General features: G+C 34.4%; 1 protein-coding gene across 3 annotated transcripts in view; it reads left to right on the forward strand.

The window, feature by feature from the left end:
- CDH18 (cadherin 18) overlaps positions 1 to 18,089 on the forward strand; it is a 419,127-nt gene that overhangs the window by 203,560 nt on the left and 197,478 nt on the right. For all 3 annotated transcript variants that reach the window (XM_036280557.1, XM_036280558.1, XM_036280559.1), the window contains one exon: positions 1,190 to 1,484. In XM_036280557.1, the coding sequence (XP_036136450.1) occupies positions 1,190 to 1,484 (295 nt within the window). The remainder of the gene's footprint in view (positions 1 to 1,189; positions 1,485 to 18,089) is intronic.

Raw genomic sequence — 18,089 nt, forward strand, 5'->3', positions numbered from 1 at the left:
AGTTGTTCCCATCCAGAAACATGGCAGTGGCACTAATGGAGATATTTAACTAAATTTTGATGTTATAAGTTATAATAGACTATTAAATGTAAACTATACACAATTTAAAAGCATTTACTGATGTGTAAATGAGAAAAAGTAGGTTAAAATTTTCTTAATGTTATTTACTATGTTATTGAAAACCTCTTCTCTTCTGATATATTACTTTTCTAATTAATATCTGCTCAAATAATATTCAATTGTTTTAATTTTAATAAGTGAGATCTTGCTAGTATATCTTAATAAATTTAAAAAAAACAGTACCTACTTATTGATTAAATCTTTAATACTATTTAAACTTTGAGTTGAATTTTTATAATCTTTAAAGAAAAACAATATTCTACCATGAAGGTTTTATAATTCAAATCTGAGCAATTTATCTAGAAAATAGTTTTAATTAAAAGTTAATGTCTTGCCCTGGCACTATGGCTCAGTTGGTTGGGCATTGTCCCATGCACTGAAAGGTTGCTGGTTTGATCCCCACTCAGGGCACATGCTTGGGTTACGGGCTGATCCCTGGTAGCAGGTGTACAGAAGGCAGCCAATAAATGATTCACTCTCACATCAATGTTTCTCTCTTCTCTCCTCTTCTCTCTCTAAAAATCAATAAGCTGATTAAAAATAAATAAATAAATTTTAATGTCTTTGTGACAAACCTGTATCTCTTGTGGTAATTTTAGTAATTAATTTTAATCTTAATTTTTTTTACTATATTTTCCCCTAATTTTAAGTTTAAAATACAATGCCAAATGAATGAAAAGAAACAAACAAAACATTTTTCTCCAAGTATGGAAACAGTATTCCTTTAAGTGATTTACTGGTTATTTTCTTTCCCAATTCTATTCTATATAGATAATAAAATGTTTATTTAGCAGAATAATAGCAAAGATTATTGTTTCTCTTTTACAAGTACTATTAATTTATCTTAAATAATAAATGGATGTTTTTTACTGATCATAGTAAAAATACCATATTGTCAGCAAGTGGAGCAAAATGTCAGAAAAATAAATGATTGCAGTAACTCACAAGACACTCTGGAAAAAATTCATGATCAAACTAAGTATTAAATTATCGATAGGTAGTTTTCATAGAATACCCTGTAAGGTTAAAATATAATTGCACATTCAATTATTGCATTTGTATTTTATAGCTGCACTCCAATTCTGACAAAGGTGATGGGTCTGTCAAGTACATCCTAACTGGAGAAGGTGCTGGGACCATATTTATCATTGATGATACCACGGGTGACATCCACTCAACAAAAAGCCTAGACAGAGAGCAGAAGACCCACTATGTGCTCCATGCCCAGGCTATTGACAGAAGGACAAACAAGCCTCTTGAGCCGGAGTCCGAGTTCATTATCAAAGTGCAAGACATCAATGACAATGCTCCAAAGTTCACAGATGGACCGTATATTGTTACTGTGCCTGAAATGTCTGATATGGGTAAGAAAAATCATGTTTATACTTAGACTTAATATATTTTGGGGGATCCAAAAATAATCTTTTGAACATCAGTTTTAGTTTTTGTGTGTAGGTGTGTATGTGTAGAAATTTGAAGAAGTTCCAAAATATCTCATTCTTTCCTGTGGCCTAAAGCATCAAGAAATATTGCTTCTAGTTATTATTATAGTTATTAAAATTAATTTTGAATATATAAGTAATGGTTTGATCTCAAGAAAACACTATCATAACTCAAAAAAGACCTGCATTCCTTGACTAACTGACATGTTTTTGACCATGTAAATTCTTCTCGTATATTGTTAAGAACATACCAACACATTCAATGTGACAATTTGCAGAGATGAAGAAATGCAACATAATGTCAGAGATCTTCTGGTATGTCTTTGAATTTTATAGTTTAGGACCCAGTTATAATAGTATTAATAGTACAAATAATAGTTATGCTAATCAGTAAAATTGACACATACTCCTAAACATTTACATGTCATATATTTTTACTTTTTTATTTTTTATTTATTTTTTATATGCATAACCAATGGACACAGACAACAGTGCAGTGAAGGGGGTGTGTGGCTGGAGTGGGGAGGAGGGCTCAAAGAGAGAAAAAGGAGAGACATCTGCAATAAAACAAATCAATAAATTAAGTATTAAAAAAAAAGAAATATATCCTCAGGTAAGGATAAAATAAATGAATTAAGCCTTTGGAAAAACAAAAACAAAAAGCACTAGATGTAAAATGAAAATGGAACAATGCTTTTACAATTCTAAGGAAAAGTCATTTCCAGTTTAGAGTTCTATAGCCATCTAAAAAACTCATCAAGTGTACAGATAGAAAAAGATATTTTCAGACATGCACAGTTCTCAAAATTTTATTTTTATGTACCCTGCAGCAGACAATGTTGACCCACTCAACAGCCATCCCAGTCTTTCTTTCATATTATATTTTTCTCTTTTTAAAAATTTTTTATTTATTTTTCTTTTCAATATTTATTAATTTATTTTTGTTATAGATTTTTTTTCTTTTTCCCCCCAGACCCCCTCCCAATACATGCCTTATATATTTTTAAATATACAACTATCTTGTGAAATATTTTGTATACCACTTTTAAAATGTGTAAAATGGCACATAGTACTTAAGTAACTTTTAAAAAATTTTCATATCTAGTTGGCCAAAAAGAAATGAACTCCAGGTTCTTCTGAATGCAAAGCTTGCACGGCAGTGAATAAATTGTAATCTAGATCTCCAGTCACCCGGATGGTCCGGCATTTTGCCACTACTCACAAATATCTGTGGTCCAGCTATTTTATTTTATTGCTATCTCATGTGGTTAATTTCCTAAATATGATTAAAGTTCAACTATCATAATACATTTTTTTTTTTTTTACTATTTCTGAGTCTTAAAGCTTAAATTTAGAATACATTATTTGAGCAAAGATTATTTTCAAAAGATGTACATTAGATGCCGTATAGATAAATACAGCGGGTAGATTCCAGGTAGGTATGTTTACCTCAAGGATACAGCATATATATGAATAATATTTTAAATTAAGGTTATTATACTCATCAACTAAATCACTGTGTATTGGATACACACATAACATTTTTTTTCTTTAATTTGGAAAACTTTTTCCAGTATATTGGGGTATACTAGACACACGGCACTGTATATGTTTAAGATGCATAGGAAACGACTTGTTACATATTGAAATAAAATTATCACCACAATAAATTCAGTTAATATCCTCCAACTCGAATAAACAAGGGATTTAAATGGAAGACTGTAGTTTCTTCCCTTCTCCATTCCAGCCAATTTGAATGTTCTCTTGTGCTAAGCAGATAGCTCCTGAGGCTGTTGGTGAAGCAGGCTTGGAAGAGAGAGTAAGTTCTCCTTTCTGACCAGAGTCCCAAAAAGGAGAACACAATGGCCAGACTGGCTCCCTCTGGAACAGAGATGGGTTGAGAACAGGGACCAGACCCCAAGACCTGGAAGGGGTCCAGATGTCACTCTGGCTCCTGGGTCTCTAAGGAAAACAGAGATAACTGAAGGGCTCAACACTCTTAACCCTGGCATGTGAGAATTACTGTGGACACTCTAAGCAGACTTCCTCCTCAGGCCTTGTCAAGAGTGACAGTCACCTGCCAATCCCTTCTGTGGGACAAAAGCAAAGAGCTCTATGACTTGTGAGAATACCACCGGTGAGGCCCTATCAGAGGTGACATAGGACTCCCAAGAGCACAAGGTAAAAAATAACCATAACCACAGGGGATAGCACACTAGACATAGAAAGATAGGCAGAGCAGTTATTACTAAGAAAGACACTGTGGTGAGGAGTAGAAAATAAGAGAACTAATGTTTTACTGACATAGCAAAGAGATTTCTGTAACTCAAAGTCACAATTTCTATAAGTAAACAAAAAAATCAATATATGGATTGAGGCATGAAGGGTCACTGATAAGACCCAAATTATTGTTCTGGAATTTAAGAATTTACCAGATGGGTAGAAGTAGGTAAAAATCATAGAAAATATAAAAATTTTGGGAAAAAGATGAGTCTTAGAGGATATGTTTATTATATCCATTGTATGATTAACGTATGTTCCTGGAGATCAAAATAGAGTAGATGAAGGAGAGAAACAATAACATTTCTTTAAGGTGAAAAATGTATTAAATTTACAATTTTAATGGACTTTCTGAGTTCTAAGAAGTGGTTAAGAGAGTAATAATCAAAACTAGGTAAATCTTGGCAAAGTTTCAAAATCTTAAGTAAAAGAGAATTTATATATTTTTAGATTTTTAAAATTTTTCTATTAAAAATTACTGACATCACCCTGGCCGGTTTGGCTCAGCAGTTGAAACATCAGCCTGCGGACCAGAGAGCCCCAGGTTCAGTTCCCACTAGGGGCACGTACAAATAAAATAAAAAATACTGACATCATCATATTTATCACTTGAAATATTGGATTCTGGTTGATAGCTGAGTATTTTTTGCAGACCATGTCAATACATGATTCATCTGTAAGGGGAAAAATATTTGAAAAAGGATCCAGAAACTATAACATGTTTGTACCTTATCTAGGAAAATATTTGAGAAAATTGTTGAAATTGAAAATAGTTCAAGTAAATCAGGAGAGAGATCAGAGAGTCAAGGGAAATGACAAGGACAGGAAAAATGTTATCAGCAATGTACTCTGAAATCTGTGTGTGAGTGTGACACACATCATATTTATCACTTCATCATATTTGTGTGTGTGTTAAATTTATTATTATTATTATTTTTATCCTCACCTGAGGACATTTTTTTTTCATTTTTTGTTCAGGTAGAATGGGAGGGAGAGAGAGGAAGAGAGAGAGAGAAACATCGACGTGAAAGGGACACATCGAGGGGTTGCCACCCTCACGACCCAACCAGGGCCGGGGACAAACTGCAACCGAGGTATATGCCCTTAGCTGGAATCAAACCCAGGTCTCTCTGGACCACAGGCCGATGCTCTAACCACTGAGCCAAACCAGCCAGGGCAGTGTGTTAAATTTAAATGGGCACATTTGAGGACTCTGAAGGATACTGTACAGTCTCCGAATCGTGCAGCATGAAAGAATGATTGCAGCAAAGGCTGTAGTTTGAGGATGTAGGACTAAGTCAGGATATTTCAAAATCCTTATTTGGAGCTTGAAGAGATGACTAGAAATGGGAAACAGCCAGTATCCCCAAGTTCTTTTACTGAGATGAGTATAGTTGAAAGAGAAATATTTAATTAAAAGTAGCAGAGAAAAAGAACATAGAGAGTAGGTTTTAAGTCTCTGTACTACTGTGGTTCTAGGCATGATTCTGTTGAAAGAGAATGGAAAGCCATAGGCAGAACATTGGAAATTATAGTGTGCGTGTGCGCGCGCGCACGCGCGTGTGCGTGTGTGTACTCATTGTGGAATATCAAGTACATTAAACTCATAACAGTATCTAATGTGCATTGTAATGTATGTATAGAAGGTGGTATGAAGTGGGAGAAGAAACTCACTTTACACTGGGTGCTCAAGAATAGGTAATACTGACATTGACTCTGATTTTAGAGAAATAAAAAGCTAGTGATATTGTGGAGTAGGACCAGCACACATGGCAGGGAGGTGAATTCAGCCTACTCTTTGTTTTTGCACATAATGTTTTACTGGAACACAGTCATCGCCAGTCATTTAAATCTTGCCTGTGGTAGTCTGGGTACTGCTGTGTCAGCGTTGAGCAGTTGCAATCAAGACTGACTCACAAAGCCTAAAATATTTCCTGTGTTGCCCTTTACAGAAAGGTTTGTCAACTCCCATTATGAGAGCTTTCAGGGGATGAGAACAGAGGTAGGGGGAGTAATTTGAAGATAGTGTTAGTAGGCCTGATAATAGACAAGGCATCTGCTGATCTAGGGCAGTTCATGTTCTGCCAGCCTTGCTGAATAACACATATTTGCAAACATATGGCATCCGTTACAAATAATAGGGTCATGCGTATTCTCTTTAGGTAGACACTGTAAGTTATCAAACGTTCAGCCTTCCCTTCTGCGTTACTATGATCTCAGGTTCATTCGGGGTGACGCTACTCAGAGTTAAGTGTTCATCTCTCATCACTCCCTTTCATGAGGAGTGGCGTGTGATTTCATTCTAGCTGATAAGATGTAAGTGAAGGCCAAAGGGTGGAGCTTCCAGGAAAGATATAGGTCTCCTGACTAAAAGACATGTCTGGCACACATATGTCACCCACTGCCATTTTCCTTCCTTACTGCCTGTAATGCAGATGTACAGTATGGCAATGCAGCAGTTGCTTGCATCCACCAGACAAAGCATCTTGGAGCAAAGCATTTTGTTAGTGAGATGGGCAGAAAGATAAAGGGCCTGGAGAATGGAGCTATCTATGGCAGAGCTGATGCTCCAGACCTGGCCTGCCCATCCCTGAACCTTCCTTAAGAAAATAAACCTCTTTTTATGTATGCTCTTTCATTTGATCTCAGATACATGCAGGTATATTGAATCTGAACTGGTACTTGGACAAAGTCTAGGTTTCAACATGGACCTAATAAGCAAAAAATTGGACCTAACTCTATATCCAAAGGAACAGTGAGAAGGGTTTCAACATCAGATGAGAAACAGCAATGTCATTTCCTATTAAGTGCCTTGATTTGAAAATAATTCATGAAGTCATCACTCCTTTCCCCCTTTGTTATGTAGTTAGGATGCTAGTTGATTTTGCCTTGACAGCAGTGTTCCTTTCTGCCTGTGGTGTCGCTAACAGTTTTCAGATAGCTAAATCTTGCTTGCCATCAACTATATAATCGACTGTGGCCATACAAGTTCTGATCAGCGAATAAAAGGAGATTGGACATTTTGAATTTAGACTTTGAGTTCTTCAGAAAATCTAAAATTGATTGCCACAAAAGAACAAGTTAGTTTTGTCAGGATCGGAAACTACAGGTGGCCACAGCAGTTGTGATAATGATCTCTGAAATAGCTCCAAGAAATATTTATTGAGTACTTGCCATGTGGCAGGCATTGTATGCCATTTGCAATAATTTCATGCTTACATAATCATGAAGGCAGCATTAAAATGATCTTTGTTTTACAGAGGATGAAACTGATAACATAGAATTAAGCAATTTGCCCAAGTTTGCAGGTATAGTGGGAAATACAACTAGGAAAGATTTCTAAGTTAGGCAGAACTTTACCTTTTGAGTTCCCATTTTTTTAATATAGTTGAAAATTAAAATCTGGATAAAGCTATTTGTTGAATAATTATAACAATAAAAGTGGATGTTCCCAAAGCCATGGAGTTTACTAAGCCAGTGGTGGGGGTCTTATTTTTGACCCATTAGAGTAGATTTGATGTAATAATAGTATTCCTTTGTTTAAGAGATGAGATTTTAGGATGGCCAAATACCATGTCTAGAAGTATGGGAATTGACATTTATTTACTCTGCAGTTGAATCCCTAAGGAATCCAATGGGTATGTACTTTTGAAAGAGAAAATTCCTCTGACAACCTCAAACTATGTACATTAGACATAGTGTGGACAGGTTCCTGATAGACATGCTTACCAAAAGCTGAAAAACCTTTGTGACATGGATGATGTAGATGCCACAGCAAATGGAGTAGCCCAGGACTCCTTTCTGGAGTGGAAAGCAGCCTCATGAACTGAGCTGAGAAGTGAAATTAAGATAAGAACCAGGCAGGCTCATGATATTGGGACAATCCAGAATAGTGTATTTTGTCCCTTGCTTAAGGACAAAGTAACCGGTAAATAAATCTATGAATAAACAAAGAAACGGAAATTTTCAATCTACTAATAAAAACACAATACTAAACGACAAAACAAACAAAGGCGATAAAATACCCTAATATCTGAATCCAAAAACCAATAAGAAGTAAGAAATGAATTTAAGTGAATAAACATTTTAAGATAAAATATTGCCATTTGTGACAATAGGGATGGATATTGAGGGTATTATGCTGAGTGAAATGTCAGACAGAACAGGGCAAGAACTATATGACTTCATACATACATATGTGAAATCTAAAACAAACAAAGAAATGAATGAAAAAAAACAACAAGAACAAACTCATGGATATGGACAGCAGAATTATAGTTACCAGAGGGGAATGGGGGTAGCTGGGAGAGGGAAATGGATAAAAAAAGAAACCACAAAGGAGAGGGAGATAGCAAATATACAGGTTTGATAATCACAAAATTGTTAATGTGCAGAACTATTAGCAGAGAGGTAAATTCTCATATATTTGACAGAAATTTGGCAATATCTATTAATATTTTTAAAAGAATATATTAATTTGTTGGACGATCTCCATTGTAGAGAACTACCCTATAGGTGCACTCACCTATATGGATATGAAAAGATGTATGCAAAAGTGTGTCCACTGCAATATCGTTCATAATAGTCAAAAATCGGAAAAACTCTTACAGTATTGATAACAAAGTTCTCAAATAAGTGCCTCTTCAAACATGTGCAGATACCCCATGAAGCCTTAAAATAAATGGATTTGTATGTCTATGCCGACATATAGAGATCTGTATTATTTTAGCAATAGAAAAGTTTTTAGAAATGCATTTGGAATAGTTTTCAGTTTATTTTAGAAAATGTATATTTGTGATAAAATAAGACATTTTAAATACCACTAATACTTAATTTAAAGATATGTCAGTTTTTAATATTAATAAAGGTTAACAGTGTAGGTAGGTGACAATAATTCTTTCCCAGCATCTGATGCCTTATGAAACCACTGTTTTTATCATATACTCAATACCTGAGTTTTTAATCATCTAGTCATTTTTTAAACTTTGTTTGTTTTTTTCTCTCTCCAGTTCTTTCTCGAGAGAAAGGGAAAGACTGAATGCATGTAATGTGCTGAGTACTGTAATAGTGGCTGGTAATAAAATGGTAAATAAAACAGTGACCCTGAAGTTGAGCAGCCTGCAGACATAGAAACAGACATTTTTAATATAGTGTTTGATAAGCAAAATATAAGGGAACTATAGAGTGGACAGAGTCCAGCTGGAAGATGAGAGAAGATGTCCTCTAAGAATGTGACATAATGCATAGGGATTTGTCAGCTAGACAAGGTAAAAAGAATGAGCATTTCACATAGAGAATACAGTGATGAAAAATACTCCTCTCTTTCCTGTGAGTAGATAGTCCACGTGTGTGTGTGTGTGTGTGTGTGTGTGTGTGTGTAGTATTAAGGGGGAATATACAGGATCATCATGCAAATGATGAATTCCCTTTCTAGCTTATCAAAATATGCTATGAAAATACAGAAAAGATAGCACCAGAAACTTTTTGGGTGTGCAAATTCTATCAGACTGTTATTTCTTGTGTATCTGTAGTGCTAAGTAATGGTCATGGAGCCCTCCAAGTAATTGCTGTGTGCCCTATGGCCAGGGAGGAAAGCATAATGTAGTTATATATTTCTTGTCAGTGGCTAATAATAAGCAGGTAAAGTGTCTGGGAATCTGAATGGTTTAATAAAGAAAGATTTAAAATAAACTGAAGTGGTTTTCGATGCATGTTTTATTAGGTTTTTTTTTACCTCTTTGACTTAAATCGTAATTTCAACTACTATCTAGGTGAGGGAATCATATTCCTGAGGGCAGGATTTTTTAAATCTTGCCATTGTTGACACTTTTGACTGAATAATTCTTTGTTGTGGGTGCCGGTTTGTGCATTGCAAGATGTTTTACAGCATCCTTTCTCTCTACCCACTAAATGCTAATAGTCTCTTCCCACTATTTCCACATCATGATGTGTTCAGACATTGCCAAATGTTCTCTGGAGGGCAAAACTGCTCTCAGCTAAGAACCACTGTCACAAGGAACACACACGATAAGGGAATAAAAACAATTCAAGCTAGAATCATGAACTGAGAATATGGTATTTGTTAAATATATAGTCACATCTATAGAGAATCCCATGGTGTTAGAATGTTCATGCCATGTAGTTTATGAACAAAAACTATTCTGTCTGCCCAGGTAAGTAATTTTGATGTTTAAATATGAATTTCCACATTCAAATGCATTATATGATAAAAACAGCAACATAAACAATTGGGGAGGTAATGAATGAAAGAAGAATCAGGGTGTGGCTACTAAAAAAATTAAATCTGCCTTTTTTATAGGATTAATTTAGAAAAGGATCATTTGAATTATGATGGATGTCTAGTAAGCTACAGGCTGTCATATCGCTCCTTTTTATTACTCATCTAAAAATGTAATCTAATTTTAAAAAGTGCACATATGTGCATAGAATGACATAATGTTATGGAGGGCCAATATAACCTGAATAGGCCATGAAGAGACTTGTGCACATTGGATCACTGCATATTTAACAGTTTTTTTCCTGTGATATGCAGTACGTGATCACCCCAGCTTTGATGACTTTATCACCACCTACAAATTATTCTCTACAATTGCTTCTTTAATTTGGTTTTATATGCTTTTACTCAACGTCTAATTTTTCAGAAGTGAGACTTGAGAATATCAAGTAAAATGTCAATGTTAACTCTCATATAGCACAAGGAGGAAAATAGCCATGAAATAAAACTATACCTGCTTTTGAAGTCAGCATTTAGGTTCCTGCATGGCATTTTAAAAATAAAGATGAAATAAATCAAATTGTATTTGTAAATGGTATTATCATTCTCAGACACAAAGGGCATAAGTCTTAAGACTTAACAATATTATAATGACATATATTATTATTATTTAAAAAGCTTATAAAGTTTTTTTTTTGTAATTTTCATTAATTTATTTTTGTTATAGATGTTTCTCATTTTTCTACCATTGACATCCTCCTCCCTTCCAATCCGCCCCTAAGTACTGTTGTCTATGTCCACTGGTTTCCCATACGTGCATATAAGTTCTTCGGTTTGTATCGATAAATCTCTTTTCTTTAAAACAATAATAACAAAACAATTCAGTAATTTTGACTTTTCTATTTGTATGTAAGTATACCAAGATTTCTGCAATTATGGCCTTGCTTTCACCAGTAGTTAGAAGTTTTTAGTACAAATTTAAATATGGTTGCATGGCGGTCAACTTACATTTTATATTTAGAAGTGGTTTCAGAGAAAATCATACCAGATAACAATCTAATTTGCCTGAAAATAAATGTCATATCTTCTTTGTTTTTCATAGAAACATATTTATAATGAAATATATTAATCTCTAGCTATTCTTTTCCATATGTTAATAAATATACCTACAACTGAAAATCAGTTAAATGTACTTTACAACTGATAACATTATAGAAATGATGTTTTTAATTTACTGGCAAGATCAACATATTACTTTGTATGAAAATTATTTGTACATTACTTAAAAGCTTTAATTTCCATGGAGTACTAAAAACTTATTTTGAGATATTAAAATATATATATGAAATTTTACTCTATGACCCTTAAATTCTGCAAGGTTCCTTGCCTTTGGAGGGGTATTGAAATATTCCAAATCATTTTCTGTCTACTTTGATTCTCTCTCTAATCTCAAGCCCTCAGGCTCCTTTGCATGTGCAGCTGTGTTCTTTGTTGCACAGCAACAAGTAGAGACACCAACTGTGCTTACTTTATTGCACTGCTTGTAGGGGGGCTGATTTAGTTCTGCCCAAACATCTTGGGTGCTTTACCCTGGATGTCTTCCAGTATTCTAGTAGATGTTTTAAAATCATTACCCTGGGGCATAATCTTCCAAATGAGGCTATTTCAGTAATGTGAGGCTGACACTGTACTTGCACATGGTAAATTAGACTGCGTATGAGGAAGCTGCATAGGACAACTGATAAATCATAAGTTGAACAAAAATGTCTCAGTTTCATAGTTTTTCTTCTCTCTTTTTTTTTTTTTTTTTAATCTTAAATATTTTTCTCTATGCCAGCTAGCTATTGTTTTGTAGCAAACTGACCTGCAACTTAGTAGCTCAAAAATTCATCTATTTTACAATAGACTGTCAGGAAAATAAATAAATAAATAAAAAATCTCATTTACAAATCCATCATCAAAAACAATAAAATTCTTAGGAATAAATTTAACCAAGAAGGTGAAAACTCTGTACACTAAAAACTGTAATATACTGATGTAACAAATTGAAGATACACATAAATGGAAAGATATTTCATGATCATGGATTAGAATAATTAATATTGGTAAAATGTCCATAGCAATCTACAGATTTAGAGCAATCTTTATAAAAAAGTACAATGGCATTTTCCAAAGAAAAAAGAAAAATCAATACAAAATTTGTATGGAACCACTAAAGACCCCAAGCTGAAGAAGTCTTGAGAAATGGTAAAGATTGAGGCATCACATTTCCAGATTTCAAACAATAGTATTTAACAATATTAATCAAAGCAGTATGGTATACACATGAAAACAAACACATAAGTCAATGGAACACGATAAAGAGCCCAGAAATAAACCTATACATATATAGTCAGTTAATGGTTGACAAAGAAGTCAACGATACATAATGGGGAATGAATTGTCTCTTTGATAAATGGTGTTGGTAAAACTTGACAGCCTTATGCAAAACAATAAAACTGGACCCTTATCTTACATCATACACAAAAATCAACTCAAAATGTATTAGAGACTTGAATGTAAAATTTGAAACTATAAAACTCTTAGAAGAAAACTATAAAACTCCTAATGTAAGCTTCTTGACATCGGCCTTGACAATGATTTTTTGGATTTGACACCAAAAGTAAAAGCAACAAGAACAAAAATAAACAAGTTGAACTGCATCAAATTAATATGTTCTGCACAGAAAAGGAAACTGTCAACAAAATGAAAAAGCAACCTATGAAATGGGAGAAGATACTCTTATTCAATTTTAGAGAAAGATTTCAAGAGTGTGAGGGCAGAATCTACTAAGGTTTTTGAGGAGGAAGCTTAGATTCTACTACATTTTTTTGCTCTATTCAATTATTGAACAAATAATAGAAACAGTGTTCTGCAAATATTTATTAAACAATTACACATTGACCCTTTTTTTCTACAATTGTCTGGAGGAAAGATTATATAGAAATATATACTGTCTTAATTTTTTAAGTATCATTGTTTTGATATCTGATAAAATTTCATTATTGATTCATTGGGTAATGGTTAATTTTATTTTCCTATAATGATTAAATTTGTTATCAGAATTTCAAGAAAAATCATTAACTAATCTAGTTTTTCACTTTTGTTTAATGGTTGATGTGATCCACCAGATTACATTTGATGCTACTCTTGATTCCTAAGTTTCTACACTTACTTTTGTGAAAGTAGACTAGATTTTGAATTCCCCAGTAGAACTGATTAATTTATAATAGAAGTTACTTCACTGGAATAAATTATTTCACCATAAATCAAACCCAATTTACAAATCATTGCATTAGAGTATATGCTGTTCAATTTCCATTTAAAAAATTTAGATGTAAAATAAATTCAACCAAATTTTAGTTGAATTTGATTCTAATTTTATTTTGACTTTCCTTTTTGAAACCCTATTCTAGATACTTTTCTCCATTTTCTGGGAGTCTGATACAGAGTGAATGGACAGTAATTAAATATGGAGTAAAGGCATAACTATAGGTGTGGGGTGAATTTCAATAAGAGAGAAATGGCACAGTGAGGAAGAGTTATGTCAGTGTCATCATAGATCCCTGCTGCCATCTATCAGATGTTCCCACTGGTTTTCAGTGGTCAGTCCTCGATGGTCATGGCTGCCTGATTTCTGTCTTAATTGGAAGTCCTGTCAGTAAATTTCATTTCCAACACAACAACCAAATGAGAACAAGCAAAGGTGATTTATTCAGAGTTTCTATAGCGAGAAAGTTAACCACTATTACTGGCATGTTGGTGGAAACTCAAAGGTAGGAAGAGGAATGGGAAGCTTTATAGTGGACAAAGTACACCATGAATGGAGGCTGTTGGCTAGGGGAAGCTGTGGATGGGCGACCTAGAAGTACAGCATTCTGTGTAACTGGCAGAGGATGCATATTTCGCTTTATATGATTGATTTTAAGTTGAAAGGGAAACATCTAGGAAAACTAGAAGTAACTCATCAAGTCCTGGCCATTTGGAGCTGATTGTTGTTTGGCTTCCTGGATATTTGCTAGTCAGAGACATTTCCTACAAGTCTGACTTAGAAATAGTAGCATGGCTCCAGGGCTGGTTATTGTAGATAACAGGTGAGTTTCTTGGGCTGGTCGCTGCTGAGTGTGGGTCAGAGTTCTATTTTATATATGGTCTGGCCATTGTTCATTGTATGTTCAGTCTTTCGAATCAAACCATAGCAAAAACATAGAAGTATTTTCTTTTTTTTTTTTTTTGGTAGAGGAAAACAGAATACAGTGTTGTATCCTACAGTGACCTCAAATGTATAACTGACAAAAATCAACTGTGAAATATATATAGATTTCATCAGAGTCATTAGAGATAAAATATTGGCTGTGAAAACTAATGAATGGGATATAAGAAATTAATCATTTTTTATATAGTGATAAATGTGGTAGCAGCATAACTAAAATTACCGATGTAACTAAAATTGCATGGTGAGGTATTAGGAAGTAATTTAGATGTAGTATATACATGATCTTTAATTATGGTGAATCTCTGAATATTTTTTCAATTGTGATAAAAATAATAAAAGAATAAGTCATAGGACAAAGGAAGTGTTGCTGCACTTGAAGAGTGGATCTGGTGGGATTAGGCCTAGGAACAAACGAGGCTTTTAATTTGCAGCTATATTGTTTTGTCCTGTTTTATTTTATTTTAGGCAACTTTAAATATGTTTTTAATTGATTTTTTAGAGAGAGAGGAAGGGAGAAAGAGAGAAAAACATCGATGTGAGAGAAACATTAATCGGCTGCCTCCTGCACACCCCGCACTGGGGATGGAGCCTGCAACCCGGGCGTGTGCCCTGACCTAGAATTGAACTGGGACCTCTCAGTTCATAGGAGGATGCTCAGTCCACTGAACCACACTGGCTGGGCTGCTTTGGGCAACTTTAAAATATAAAGACTTTACTACTATAATATTTAAGAAATCAATGTTATTGCTAACTGGTAATAAATAAATGAATTGGAATTTTTTCTTAATATTAAAACCAATTATTGAATGTCAATTGTATGTGCATGTGTGTGCATACCCACATATATTTAAATAAATATGATATTATACATAGTATACAGTGTATGTATATTATGAGTATATATTATACCCTATTATTAAAATCTTCTGAAATATGATTGACACCTTATTTATTTATTTATTTATTTTTTACTTATTAATTTGTTTTTGTTACAGATGTTTCTCATTTTTCCCACATTGATACCTCCTCCCTTACCCCCCGCCCCACTCCCAGCTTTGTTGTTTATGTTCATTGGTCATGCATATATGCATGTAAGTTCTGTGGTTTATCTCTCCCCCCCCCCCGAACATTGTCAGCCTGTACCCCACCGCCATGTCTCTGGGTCAATTTTGTTCAGCAGTTTGTTTAGTTCATTATATTCTACAAATAAGTGAGATCATGTGGTATTTGTCTTTCTCTGCTTGGCTTGTTTCACATAGAATAATACTCTCCAGGTCCTTCCATACCATCTCAAAGGATAAGAGATCTTTCTTTCTTACAGCTGCATAGTATTCCATTGTGTACATGTACCACAGCTTTTTCATCCACTCATCTACTGATGGACACTTGGGTTGTTTTCAGAATTTAGCTATTGTAAATAGTGATTGATACCTTTTTAAAACAAACAAGGACAAACTGTTCTATCTCTGGTATTTATTTTAGAGTTGTTGTTTGTTTATTTGGTTTTCAGATTTTTTAATGTTTTTGTTGTTACTGTTGTATACAAATTCAGCTGAAACAATATCTAATACTACATTATTCAGAACAATGCTGAATTCACTAATGATTTCTGCTTTTCAAATGAAATATTTCCCAGACAGTAAAATTATAATCAAGTACAAAACTTAACTTTTACATTTAGTAAAGTATAGTCATTATTCAGAAAAGTAATAAAGAATATTTAGAGAGAAACCTGTTAAAACCTTATGATTTAATCAGGGAAACCAAATGCACGTCTAGCTAGGTCAGTAGAAGGAACTTGTGTGTGGGAAATGTTACAAAAATGATTGAAGAAATAAAAAATCCAAATTGTGGATTGTGAGGCAACCATTAAAAGGCTTTAGCACCCTTAAACTAAGGCTGGGAGGAGTATTATGAAATCCCAAGAGCTGGGCTTTATTACAAAGACCATGGAAGAGAACAGCTGAGAGGGAGCTGGAACCATGGAATAAACGTAATCATTGCCAGAGACACTACCCAAAGCAGAAAGAGGGGGGAAATAGGGATGGGGTGGGGGAAGGAATAGGGCAGAGTCTTATTTCTGTTTTCCAGTTTCCTTCTAGCATCTGTCATTGTTCAGTTGATAAGACAGCCTAATCAACATCAATGGCAGATGTTAGGTTCCTGCAAACAGTACAGAAAAGTGTATAAAATTTATCTGAGAGCAACATGAAAATTTATTTATAAGATATATAAGACTGCCCTGGCCAGTTTGGCTCAGCGGTTGGAGCGTCGGCCTGCGGTACAGAGAGACCCGGGTTCGGTTCCCGCTAAGGGCACGTACCTCGGTTGCAGTTTGTCCCCGGCCCTGGTTGGTCGTGCGGGTGGCAGCCACTTGATGTGTCCCTTCACATCGATGTTTCTCTCTCTCTCTCTTCCTCTCTCTCCCTCCTGCTCTATCTGAACAAAAAATGGAAAAATGTCCTCGGGTGAGGATAAAAAAAAAAAAAAAAAAGATATATAAGACTGGTGGGAATATGACCAGTCCAGTCAGTCACTTCTTACTTAACCATTTATTGTGTACAGTAATCAAGAGAACTGTACACAGAAGGCTAACAGAAGAGCATAAAAGTGCTGTCATTACCTGGGACTGCGTCCCCCTGAGTATTCTATGTCACTCTCATTTGATAAAAATATGTTTCTTGACTTGGGTTTTGGTTGTGGGGGTGAAATACATTGTTGACTCACCTCATGAAGTTGCATCTGGATTGCCGTGATGTAATGCCAAGGGAACAAAAAGGAAAAAGCCAGGAGATAATGTAATTATTAAACAAGAGTCCACAAGTCATGACTGAGTGGAGCCAAAGATAGGCTCAGACTCAAATGCAGTCTTCTCCAATTGTCCACTCTATAACCTTTTGGAACCTCAGTGCCCAATTCTATAAAATGGTGTTAAAGGTAATTTTCTCAATAGTTTAATCTCATTTTGAATGAAATGGCAGATAGCAGAGGGCTTCCCATATAATTGACATTCAATGCATATTATTTTCTTAATTATTTTTTTTCCATTTAAGGAATATAATACACAATTTACTTGTGTAATATGAAATTTAACATTAGGTATTCTTATAAAAATTATCTAATTGAAAATACACAGAGATCAACAAGAGTCATGGTTTAAAATGGAACCGTTACTTTTGTTTTCATACCTAGTTGTTTTATAAATGTTGCAGAAGGATTTTTTTTTAAATCAAATGACTCTTGGGTGAATACTCAAAGCGTTATCAAATTACATGATGACTAGAATCCTGTGTTACTGCTCTGTTTGGTAAAATTACGGTCCTCCTGTGTAGAATAAAATTTAAGCTGTAGCTTGATGAATATTGCTTTTCCAGAGTCCCTGGAAAAATCTTCTGAGAATTAAACCTTGAGAGGTTTCTTTACAGATATACTCTCAGCCTTCATATGTTCTCCGCTTATTTTTACTCAAAGTTCTGGCTCAACATTGATTCACTTGAGATCGTATCAGAGATGTGAACCCTGACAAGTCATGCATCACGATTTGCAATCTCACAGAATATTTGCTTGGTATTAAAATGACTTATTAAATATTTGAAATTGGTCTTTAGAGACGTTCAAGACAGTCCACTCTTTCTGCTTCTGATTGATATGTAACTTTATAAGACATGTGCTGTTTATAAAGCTGTAATACAAAAAGAAACTGAATGAAAAGAATGACACAGGGCAATCCCCAAAGGAAACAAGACTTCAGTTTTAT

This window comes from Molossus molossus, unplaced genomic scaffold (genome assembly GCF_014108415.1).
Source record: "Molossus molossus isolate mMolMol1 unplaced genomic scaffold, mMolMol1.p scaffold_m16_p_3, whole genome shotgun sequence".
NCBI lineage: Eukaryota > Metazoa > Chordata > Mammalia > Chiroptera > Molossidae > Molossus > Molossus molossus.